Source organism: Prunus mume, linkage group LG8 (assembly GCF_029339155.1).
Source record: "Prunus mume cultivar Tortuosa linkage group LG8, ASM2933915v1, whole genome shotgun sequence".
NCBI lineage: Eukaryota > Viridiplantae > Streptophyta > Magnoliopsida > Rosales > Rosaceae > Prunus > Prunus mume.
In genome coordinates, this window is record NC_142705.1 from 5827208 (window position 1) to 5839003 (window position 11796).

The 11796-nt window shown below is 39.7% G+C and overlaps 2 protein-coding genes across 3 annotated transcripts; both read left to right on the forward strand.

Moving 5' to 3' along the window:
* Positions 1-254: 254 nt before the first annotated feature.
* LOC103340473 (uncharacterized) lies at positions 255-3724 on the forward strand. Of its 2 annotated transcripts, none has more exons than XM_008243891.2 (7): positions 255-1107; positions 1234-1360; positions 1487-1622; positions 2203-2239; positions 2363-2600; positions 2805-3015; positions 3289-3724. In XM_008243891.2, the coding sequence occupies exons 1-6, from the start codon at positions 862-864 to the stop codon at positions 2894-2896; spliced, it is 876 nt and encodes a 291-aa protein (XP_008242113.1). In that variant the 5' UTR covers positions 255-861; the 3' UTR covers positions 2897-3015; positions 3289-3724. The 2 variants fall into 2 exon arrangements, with proteins under 2 accessions (XP_008242113.1, XP_008242111.1); XM_008243889.2 differs by having other exon boundaries at positions 276-1107; positions 2805-2990.
* A 722-nt stretch (positions 3725-4446) lies between these two features.
* On the forward strand, positions 4447-10192 carry LOC103340472 (trafficking protein particle complex subunit-like protein). The gene is given in 8 exon segments (XM_008243888.2): positions 4447-4956; positions 5052-5305; positions 5401-5481; positions 5616-5699; positions 5701-5958; positions 6277-6437; positions 6529-7367; positions 7897-10192. Coding segments are annotated over 8 exon segments (3573 nt in total). The 5' UTR covers positions 4447-4541; the 3' UTR covers positions 9378-10192.
* Positions 10193-11796: the final 1604 nt, after the last annotated feature.

Sequence of the window (11796 nt, forward strand, 5' to 3'; positions counted from 1 at the left end):
TATTTTTTATTTTCAGAGACCATATATATATAAATTAAAAATAGGACCCATAGTTACATTTATACCCCACTATCTGGATTCTGGCTTGAGCTTTAACTTACCTTATTTATTTTTACAGTGACAAATATTTACCCAACACAAGATAGAGAGACATTGGTGCGTCATGTTATTGGGTGAGCACTTAAATTTTTTTTTCTTCTGAAAAAATAAATAAAATACTATAAATGAGAATAATAATAGTGAGTGATGAAAATGTCGGGAAGATTCGGAAAAAAGAAAAGAAAAGAAAATTAAAAAATAACCAAGCTCAGGGCCTGAGGAACTGAATGATTAGCGAAAATCCCTCGGTGTCAGTTATATTTCCGGCAATCCACTGCAGCTATATACCCTTCTAAAATCCCAAATTCTCAATAGTTATTGTGTAAATTCTCTTCCTTTTGCTTTTGCTCTTGTTCTTCAGTTGCTGGATTGAATTGGGTTCGTTTCAGTTTTTGATTTGGACTTTCATCCATCCTCTTACCTCCATTTGTATATATGATCCCAAGCTCAAAAGCTCTGTTTCTGTTTTTTATACTTTGTATTTGTATAGGGTCGTCCTCTTCTACAGGCTAAATCTAGCTAAAGCTTACCAGCAATCACTAGGCCACTAGGGTAGGGGGTTTCTAAAGCAAGGGGGGCAGTAGAAGAAGAACATGGAACTCCGCGTCTTCTGGGTCCACGTCTCTGTCACGTGACTCTGAAATCTCATTGTTACAGTCGTCGTCGTCGTCCTCGTCGTCCCTGATCTTCGTGCTCTGCTCTCTCAAATTCTTCTATCTGTCTCCGTCTCTGTGGGTTATATTTTCTTATGTTTGTGTGTTTATGGCTTACCAACAACAACACCCCCACCACCACCACCATCTTCATCAGCAACAGCAGCAGCAAGGAGGGGCTCAGCTGTTCAATTCCCCATTCGGGGACACGACGTTGACGAAGGTGTTTGTGGGTGGGCTGGCCTGGGAAACCCAAAGCGACACTCTACGACGTCACTTTGAGCAGTTCGGCGACATCCTCGAGGCCGTCGTGATCACCGATAAGAACACCGCTCGATCCAAAGGCTATGGCTTTGTCAGTACCCATCTCTCTCTCCCTCTCTTCCTCCAAATGAAATACCACGTATTTGATGAAGTTTCAATTTCAATTTACTAATTAGCCTTCTTTGGTTCTTGGTCTGTTTTTGTTTGGAGGGTTTAGGTCACATTTCGTGATCCTGATTCTGCAAGAAGGGCTTGTGCGGACCCCAACCCTGTGATTGATGGCCGCAGAGCTAACTGTAATCTTGCTTCTCTGGGTCGGCCTCGACCTTCTTTCCCATTTCATGGTATCTATTTCTTCATTTGTCATTGCCCTTTTTTTGCCTGAGTTTTCTTCTGTTGGGTACTTAGCTACTGCTTTTGTAATGCTTGGGTTGCTTTCAAAATTGTTGTTATGATGGATTTGATTACAGGGCAACTGAGATCAGCAGCTCCAATCCTTGGTCGTGTGCAGACACCTAGAGCTGCTTACATGGGGAGTCCAAACCCTGCTTACCACCACCCTCTTCCTCATGGTTACCAGCCTGGATTTGTATACCCTTCCTATGGGTGAGTTCTAAATTATAGACATCAATTTTCAGCTCAAGTACAACTGTTGAGACCAGTTGGGTGTTTATGCAATTTGGCTCTGCTTGTCTTGATTTCAAACTGCAATATTCCATTTTCCAAACAAATGCAACTGTCTGATTGGGTATTGTTTCATCAACAACAATTTCCTCAGCACTCCATTTTGGATATGTGAGCTAGTGGTAATCAGTTTTGAGTATCTAAGGACTGAAACTTTAGCTAGTTAAGGTCATCTTCAGAGAGGACATTAACTCCTTTCTTTATGGGAAATTTTATAGCATAGTGCGTTTATCATTTATTGTGTGTTGAATGCTGGGATAGGCTTGATGAACACAGAAGATGACTAGCATTAATCTGTCTGATAGGTCCAGTTCAATAAGAATCTTATTTTGTTTTCTCTGCTTTGCATCTTTTCGCACAATGAACCCCCTTTTATTCCTGGCCACGTAACTGACGACAATCTTCAAAATGCTTGCCTGGAAGCTTGGGTTTTGTACATTGTTAAAACTCCGTATGTCTATGTGATCTAAAAAGATTTTTTAATTTAATTTATGCATTGCAGGTACACAGCATATGGACCTGAGTATGTCTACCCACAGGTCATTACTTTAATATGTGATTACAAAGCTTCTGCTTGAAATAAAATAGTTTAAAAATAAATCTTTGATTGTTTGAAAGCTAATTAAGCCTGCTACCGTTTTGTGTTCATCAACTTTCTCCAGGGTGCCTACAGTCCTTACATGAATCAGCAATACCTTCAGATATACGGGGTACCGGGCACAGTAAACCCTGGCGCATATCCATACGGACAATTGGGTCATTCTCTCTCCGGCACTCATGGCTATGCAGCGGTTCAAAGCTATGGAGTTCCAGGCCATCATATAATGCAATTTGGCGGCTCCAATGTCAGTGGAGCATCCCCAGCTTCCATCCCCACAATTCAAACACCATATCCTACAGGCAACACCAAAACCCTTCTTCCCATTTATAAGAATCAAAACACATCTTCATTGAATTTGATTGAAAGCTTTTATCGGTTATGCATATAAAAGTACCATACACATAGTTCTCCCAATTTGATACATGTCCTCTTGAAGTTTCTTAAACTTTATTATCATAATTCTTGTATAAATGGAGTGATTCTGGCTTGCTGGGTTTTATCAGGTTTAGCTGCACCAGCTCCAGGACAGGCGCAACTTATACTTCCTACTAATTCTCCTCAATTCACCAGTGGTTCCGATCAAACTGCCGGTTGAGTGGTAAATCGGAAAGGACTAAGAGAAGCTACTGCTACCTAAGTAGCAGGCTCTAATTCTAGCCTTGCAAAGTTAATATCTTTGCTTTCTAGAGGTGACATCTGTCTTTCCCTTATAAAGTAAGATTTTACTAGCTAACATCCATAGCTGTAGAATAAAATTGTAGCTTTGCTTTTTCAAACAGATTAAATGTACCATCACAAATTGCAATTTAACCAACATCAATTTTTGACTGATAGTCCTTTTTAAGCTCCATTATTTCTCATCAAAATCATAAAGTTCCCAACTTTGTGGATTTTTAGTCACATCTGAAGCAGTGTTTTTTTTTCTTCCTTTAAATTTCTTTTTTTGGGTTTATGAATCTTCTGAATATGTAAGTTTAATCATTGCAGGTCATTCATGAAGGTCATCAGAGATGCTGCAAAGTCAGCTGTTAGATGTTGAGTCGTTCTGAACCCCTTGAGTTGTGAGGATGTGGAAGAGCATGGGTTTGCTTTTTCACCTGTGTCTGTAAAATATGCTGTTGTTGTGCCACGTGGCTGAAAGCCACTTGGCATAATATTGTTGTGGGTCAATGTGTTTGCTGGATATGGTTTTCTGGCAAGCGCATGTAATAAGATTGTAAATTTGTAAATAACCTCCCCGCTCTCTCTGTATGTATGTATAAGAATCAATACGATTCGTTTTGTGGACCCAACATATGGGTTCACAGTCGATGCCCTGGTGCGCTGCGCATTGGTGCACTGCTGCCTCACATTGTATTTAGCACAAAGTCATTGCTGAAATTTGAATTTGTCTATTCAATTGGGGTTTCTTCATTTTCATTTAGGGCTGGCTGATTCTGAAGCCTCTGCTTCTTCTTCTTCCATTTTGTTGTGTAACTTGTCATTTTGCCTGTTTACACAAAAAAGAAACAAGAGGAAGTTTCTTACTATGCTTAGCCACGGACCAAAGGAAAAGGAAAGAAATCTGAGATGGTGTGTGCAATTTTTAAAACAATAATTCTAAGAGCAGCAATTTATTATGCAACTTTTAAACTTTTATATCCAAATCGATGCGATAGCATTTCATTTTGTTATATTTAGGTCATCTTGATAGCATTTCAATTTGTTTATTTAGGTCATCTTGAACTTTATTTATTTATGATCAGCAAGAGTGACTTTGTGCCTGCAATACTAGTTTATTATAAAGAGAATTCACGTCGAATTTCTAGGTTTTGAATATCATACAAAATATATATTATTTATGCTCACAAGTGAGCGAGAAAGCTATAATGAGGAATTTAAAGTAAGGATGCTATTTGAGGAGGCCAATCTCACCATCAAAACATTTAAAATGTTTAAGTCCCATGATTTCTTTACATTTGTTGAGGGTGAGATCAATCTCCTCAAATAGCCTCATTCACTTTAAACTCCTCATTATACCTTCCTCACAAATCAGTAGTATGCGCATCAAATTCTTGGGTGTGGTGACTAGAAGCCCAAAACTAGAAGCTTGGTCAAATAAGCCCAATAAACTAGCTCATATGCTGCAGCCCAAGCAGTTGTTCTGGTTATTCTATTTCACAGATTTGAATCTGTGAAGAACCAAGAGGAAGGAGACGAAGACGACAACGAAAAAGGAGAGGAAGAAAAAATCGAACACAATGGAGGAATATCCAGAAGAAATGAGAAGTCCACCGGTGAGCCTAGTATCAGTGGTGGGCTGCTCCGAACTCCACACCTCCATCTCCACCTACCTCCACTCTCTCGACCCACCGATAAACACCCTGGCCTTGCCTGATCTCTCCAAGGCCTCCCTCCTCTTGACCCCCAAGCCCACCACCACTCCCACCTCCGATTCGACCGCTCCTCCACCCGCCGGAATATTAAAGCGAGAATGGCTCCTCAAGCACCGCACCAAAGTCCCCTCCGTCGTCGCCGCCCTCTTCTCCTCCGATCGGGTTTCCGGAGACCCCGCCCAGTGGCTTCAACTCTGCTCCGACCTCGATAATCTCAAAGCCCTCCTACGCGGCAGAAACATCAAGCTGGTCGTCGTCGTCGTCTGCTCCAATCCCAACGGTCGGTGACTCCGTAGCTCAAATTCTGTAACGTAAATTGCATTGGGTTTTTGAAAAGATTGGATTTTGAATTGTATTGCATTTGAGTTGATGCAGATGAAATCTCCGAAGATCAAATGGTTGCTGTGCGGAAGCGTGCGGATGTGGATGCCAAGTACCTTCTCACGTTTTACCAAAACCCAGATGGGGACGGCGATGGTTCTCAGCTTAAAGAGTCTCTGTACAGATTGGGAAGCGTGTTTGTAGAGCTGGCCAGCAGGTATTATAGAGATGAAGGAAGAAGGATCAAAGCTCGTATTGAGAGGAAGTCTTCTAATCCTCCTGAACTCAACATCCGCTATTCCTTCAAAGTAAATCACTACCATAATCTCTATCATCTTCCATCATTTCTAGTGTTGTAGTGTTTCTCATGCTATATATTTATCAATTTCATTAATTTTTTTAGGTTGCTGTGTATGCTGAGTTCAGAAGAGACTGGGCTGAAGCTTTAAGGTTTTATGAGGATGCTTATCACACCCTACGTGAGGTACCCTTTTTCTTCTTTTCTTCAAAAATTTGTTTTGAGATGGCTAGTAACTTAAAACCCAATAGTACAATACCAATAGTCTGGAATTCCTAAGTGTTCAGTGTTGTCATATTTGTGTTTTCATTTGTTTGCAGTTGATTGCTGGGACATCAAATCGGGTGGCAATTCAACGCTTGGTTGAGATAAAAACTGTTGCGGAGCAATTGCATTTCAAAATTCTCAACCTTGTTATTGCATGGTGGAAAGATTATAGAAGCAGTTGCATGGTTCCGCCAGCACAATGCTTCATACAGAAAGCTGGTAGGAGCACCAGAAGCTATATTCCTTCACTGGGAGTGGATGAGTAGACAGTTCTTGGTGTTTGCCGAGTTGGTGGAGACAAGTTCAGCAGCCATTCAAAGCATTTCACCTCTACCTATGGGCACTGCAGACAGACCTTTGACTGAGTGGGAATTTCAGCCAGCGCATTACTATCAGGCAAGCTTACTTCTCTAGCATCCTAATATTACTACCAAATCAAAGATTGGCATGATATATCCCCTAAACTTCCATAACCTTCATGATAGTTTTGTTACCCCCTGTGCAACTGTTTCAATTGTTTTCTACTCAAAGAAGCTGCTGCTTAGTCAGGATTCCTCCAATTTCTTCCAAATTAGATTGTCTAATCAACCCATAGTATAGTTTTATTTTTAAATTCTTGTTTGAATGATTGATTAAAAGTTTGATTATCTCTAATTAATAATCAAATTTTCAGTTTCCACTTTGTTGATTCAAAATATTTTAATCTTGAACCAGTTAGCTGCTCACTACTTGAAGGAGAAGAGATCTTCTTTGGAATTTGCGGTTTCGATGTCAGAGGGCGAGATCGATTGTAGTGCTGAATCTGTAGTACCTTCATCCTATTTGGGTCAGTTTGCTCGATTAATTGAGCAAGGGGGTGCATTTGTCATGCAACCGTAAGTATCTGTTAATCAGTACCGTGATTTTTTCTTCTTGATTTTCATGAATTCTCCTACTAAAGCTTGCTAAGTTCTATTCAACATGCAGTCTTAATGATGAAGAGTATATGCGCTATGCTATTTCTGAAGGGAAAAGGTTCCAAGATTCCTTTGAAATTATTGCTTTACTAAAAAAATCATGTGAATCATACAATAATCGCAAAGTCAGGAGAATGGGCTCATTTTGTGGGTTCCAGATGGCCAGGGAATATTATGCTTTAGGCGATTTTAGCAATGCAAAACAGTCTTTTGATGATATTGCAAGTCTATACAGACAAGAGGGTTGGGTCACTTTGTTGTGGGAGGTATTGGGTTACCTGCGTGAATGTTCAAGGAAACAGAGTAGAGTTAAGGATTTTATAGAGTACTCCTTTGAAATGGCCGCGCTCCCTATATCAGCTGATGCTAGTATCCAGTCTTTCAGATTTGAAGAATCTGGTCCAGCTGGACCTGCGACTATCCTACAAAGAGAAACAATAAACAAAGAAGCTTTTGGGCTTGTTAGTGGAGAATTGAGGTTGGCATCAATTGAAAATGGCAATGATCTGAAAGTATGTGACGGGAATCCACTTCACCTGGAAATTGATCTCGTCAGTCCTCTTAGATTGGTACTTCTTGCTTCAGTTGCTTTTCATGAACAAATAATCAAGCCTGGCTCATTCACACTGGTTACGTTGTCACTTCTGTCACAATTACCTCTGAATTTCGAGATTGATCAGTTAGAAGTCCAGTTCAATCAGTCTGATTGTAACTTCATCATCATGAATGGCCAAAGGCCTCATGTAGCTGCCATGATTGACGGTCAACCAGGTCGCCGAATAGAGACTGCTCCTTCTTTGGCACTTTCTACAAATAAATGGCTGCGATTGACGTATAACATCAAATCTGGTAAGATAAAGCATATGTTCTGCACTCTACAATGTTTGATTATACATTAGGTTTCATTTTGATATGCATGCAGCAGATATTACCTGATGTATAATTGAAATGTTAGGATATCTGAGTGTAAATTTTGATATGCCTCCCTAATCTTGTGAAATTATCAGTTGTTAGAATAAACTGTTTCCAGAATCAACTTAGAAGGTGTATGAGTTAGGTGTGCATGTTGGCTCCGTTTCTTCTTTTTCCCTTTGCCAAGAGAACATTATGAAAAGTTAGTTTCGGCTTATGGAACATATTTTTCTGATCCACTGATAGTAGTTATTATATGACTTTGGCCAGCTTGGACAACTTTTTTCTCAATTGTCTTAATAGCCAAGTTTTGAGTCATTGCTTTATGTTTGATAATTAAAGTACTTCCGTGCATGCCTCCTCTGTGTATCAGGAATTCAGCTTAGTATCTTTGATAGTATTGTTAGATCTATCATGCCCCCCTTGCATTGTTCTCTGATTGTAACACAATTCTTTGACTATACAGATAAAAGTGGGAAGCTCGAATGCATATCTGTTATTGCAAAAATAGGACCCCACTTTACAATCTGTTGCAGAGCTGAAAGTCCTGCTTCAATGGATGAGTTGCCTCTTTGGAAATTTGAAGACCGTGTGGTTACCTATCCAACCAAGGACCCTGCTCTGGCATTCTCTGGTCAGAAGGCTACTCAGGTTGAAGAGCCAGACCCAGAAGTGGACCTTAATTTAGGTGCTTCTGGCCCTGCACTGATTGGAGAGAGCTTCATAGTCCCTGTCACTGTCACGTCCAAGGGCCATGATGTTAACTCGGGTGAGTTGAAGATCAATCTGGTGGATGTAAGGGGAGGTGGTTTGTTTAGCCCAAGGGACACGGAACTGTCCATGGATAGTCATCATGTTGAACTTCTTGGTATTTCTGGACCAGACGGGGAAGATGAATCTCAACTAAACACTGATGAAATTAAGAAAATTCAACAGTCTTTCGGTTTGGTTTCTGTTCCTTTTCTCAAAAGTGGAGACTCGTGGTCTTGTAAATTGGAAATCAAGTGGCACAGACCCAAACCAATTATGCTTTATGTATCATTGGGTTATTCTCCAGATACTAATGAATCGAACACACAAAAGGTTAATGTCCACAAGAGCTTGCAGATTGAAGGAAAGAATGCAATCATAATTAGTCACCGTTTTATGCTTCCATTCCGGCGGTACCCATTGTTGCTTTCTAGGACAAGGCCAGTTCCTGATACTGATCGGTCAGCATCAATGCCATCAAACGAAACAAGTGTACTTGTTGTTAGTGCTAAGAACTGTTCTGATGTGCCGCTTCAGTTGCTATCGTTATCCCTTGAAGTAGATGGTAATGATGGCACGGAAAGGTCATGTTCTGTGCAACATGGAGGTAAGGACCTATTGGACGCTGCCCTTCTTGTTCCAGGAGAAGAGTTCAAGAAGGTTTACACTGTCACTTCTGAGATGAATTCTTCAAAGCTTAAGTTAGGTAATGTGTGTCTTACATGGAGAAGGGATTCTGGGTCTGAAGTGCAATCTGGTTCTAAAGCTTCAGTTTTAACTACACACAGACTTCCTGATGTTAATCTAGAGTTGTCACCTTTGGTGGTGAGTTTGGAGTGCCCTCCTTATGCAATCCTTGGAGATCCTTTCACATATTTTGTTAGAATTCAGAACCAGACAGAATTGCTTCAGGAAGCCAAAATTTCATTGGCAGATGCACAGAGTTTTGTATTAGCTGGGTCTCACAATGATGCCATTTTTATTCTTCCAAAGTCTGAGCACATCATCAGATACAAGCTTGTGCCACTTGCCTCGGGTGCACAACAGCTACCAAGATTTACGTTAACCTCAGTTAGATATTCAACTGGGTTTCAGCCGTCAGTTGCTTCATCTACTATTTTTGTGTTTCCCTCTAAGCCTCATTTCAAGATGGTTGCTGTGGGAGATGATAGGTTGGAATCATTGGTGGCTGAATGACTCCTGCCTCTGTTGAATAAATTTTGTGAAGAAGATGCAAAGTGGATGTTATGACAGGCTTGCTAGATGCATGTTGTTGGATAGGTGCACCCTGTATTTGACTACCACTGAGCAACGACACGGGAGATGTACTGATAAATATCAAGCTCGGGGATCATTGGCCTTGCCACAGTTAGTCATTATATGGTCTTGCATCTCTTGGAAATGTGGTTTATCAATAGGAGATGGGTTGACCCCGGCCCTTGCATATCCTAATAAGGCAAAAGCATGATGACGATGGGGTGAAATACTATGAAAAAAAACTTATGGGCGTGGTAGTCCTCCTAAGTCTGGATATGAAGGATATGTAACTGGTTAAACAGATAACCGAGAAAATTACTACTTTATCGAAGCACTGGTAACCCCTTTTCATTACAAGTGGTGTGGGACTTGACTGGGAGTACCTTGTGAAAATTTGTTGTGATGATAGATACTATATAGCTGTGGTCAGATTGTATTGGTGGTACTACTTTCAGTGATGGCTAGAGCGGCTTCTGTGGCGCCCGCGGCAGGGTGAGGTCAGAAAACTAAAGGTGGTGGGAATATTGTTATTTTCCGTGGAGTTTCCGGACGTAGCAGCAGCAACTTTCATGATGACTTTCATTCATCCCCAGAATAGAGGTTCTACATGAATCCAGTAACTATGAATTTCTTGTGAAGGTGCAATGTTTTTGGTAACATACTATCAGAGTAGGGATCTTTTTTTCGTATAAAAAATTCAAATAGTTATACTTTGTAGGATAAATATTTGATATGGTGATTATTATTTGTTTAAAGTCATTTTGCGAAGACCAGAGTGAAAATTTTAATGTTGTCAAAAATGTTTTCTTACTCCATTGTCAGTATTTAAATCACAATGAGTTCTTGCCTAATGGAGGGGTACTTATTATGTATAATCTTGTAGGACAAAGATCCTCTCCTAAACCCATTTCCGTTATTCAAATGGCAGAAATTAAAGAATACACACTCTACGTTGCAACTCTGAATGAATTAAATTAAAGAAATCTCCTAATTTAGATTTGTTGCTTGCATCTTCTGTAAAGAAAAAGACTAAAGGATATGAGAGGGAAGTCAATTTTAATTTACCAACACTCTGGATGCACACTCAAATTCATCCTCCATACCAAAATGTTCTTCCTCCAAGCTTTGCAAAATCTCATAATCCATTACATTCTCCTCATTTCCGGCCGTAAAAGCTTCATCAGCAACATCTTCATCACTGAAATCTTCTTTGTTCGTCATCGTTGTTACTAGGTTGAATCCTTGGCTTGTAAAGGAATTTTGGCCGGATATAGCTTTGTAAAGCGGGAAAAAGGAAAAAAATAATGTAGGTGTTAGCAAAGCATTCAAAACAACTTTAAACATTTTGTTCTTACAACAACTAAGAGAGATAATCTTTTGCCCCTGCATCACACGCTATCCAAAACAAGTGTGATATGAACAGTTCATCAAAATTTTGGACGGTTAGTAAATGGAATGATTTCAATTTTCCCACTTTAATGCATCCAACAACCAGAGAAAAAGCATTTATGAATTTTGTTGTGTGTTGATACAAACAAATATTGAGGGAATGAAGTTTTCTCATGCATATATTATCAATGTATCATTAGGGATTGAACTTAAGACCCTGGTCATTTCCACTAATTAAACCCTATTGACAAGCATTTTGAATTGGATGGGTTAAAACCCAGTTGGCAAACATTCTGAATTGGATGTTCTTATCACAACACTCGCATACAAGAATTCTTTAGTAAGAGCATCCACAATGGATTCCCTAAACTACCTCATTAGACAAATTTTAGGGAGGAATCGTAAAAATACAACTCCAATCACGCTCCCTATCCACCTCCTAAAATAGAGAGTCCTTTAGGAGCTCTTAAATCTGAGGAGAGAGAAAGGACTCCTAGTGGCTCCCTATAATTTAATGCTGCTTTATTTAATGAGTATTTCAAACCTTTATTTAATGCTAACTATTTTTTATTTTATTTCTTAATAGAGATTGACCAATCAAAAAAAATTATAGCATTTATGACTCTCCAAATTAGGGAGTATGATTGAAGTTAAAATTTTTTAGAGAGCTCCTAAAATAGATTTCTTATATTTTTAGCCAAATTTTAGCGAAGAAATAGAGAGTATCATTGTAGATGCTCTAAGGGCCTTATATATGGCCCGTATCTCTTAACTATTGAATCAAATTAGTTAGCCAAATTGATTAGCATGATCCAACAGTTGGGGGTCATATTAAGGCCCTCACTATAGAATTCTTGCTATTGAATGACTCTTACCACGTAAGTCAAGAGCCAGCTTAGTACAAAGGCCTAAAACAATACAAAATAGAACTCCCCCGCGCAACGGACTCGGGATATGTAACCCGCCAATT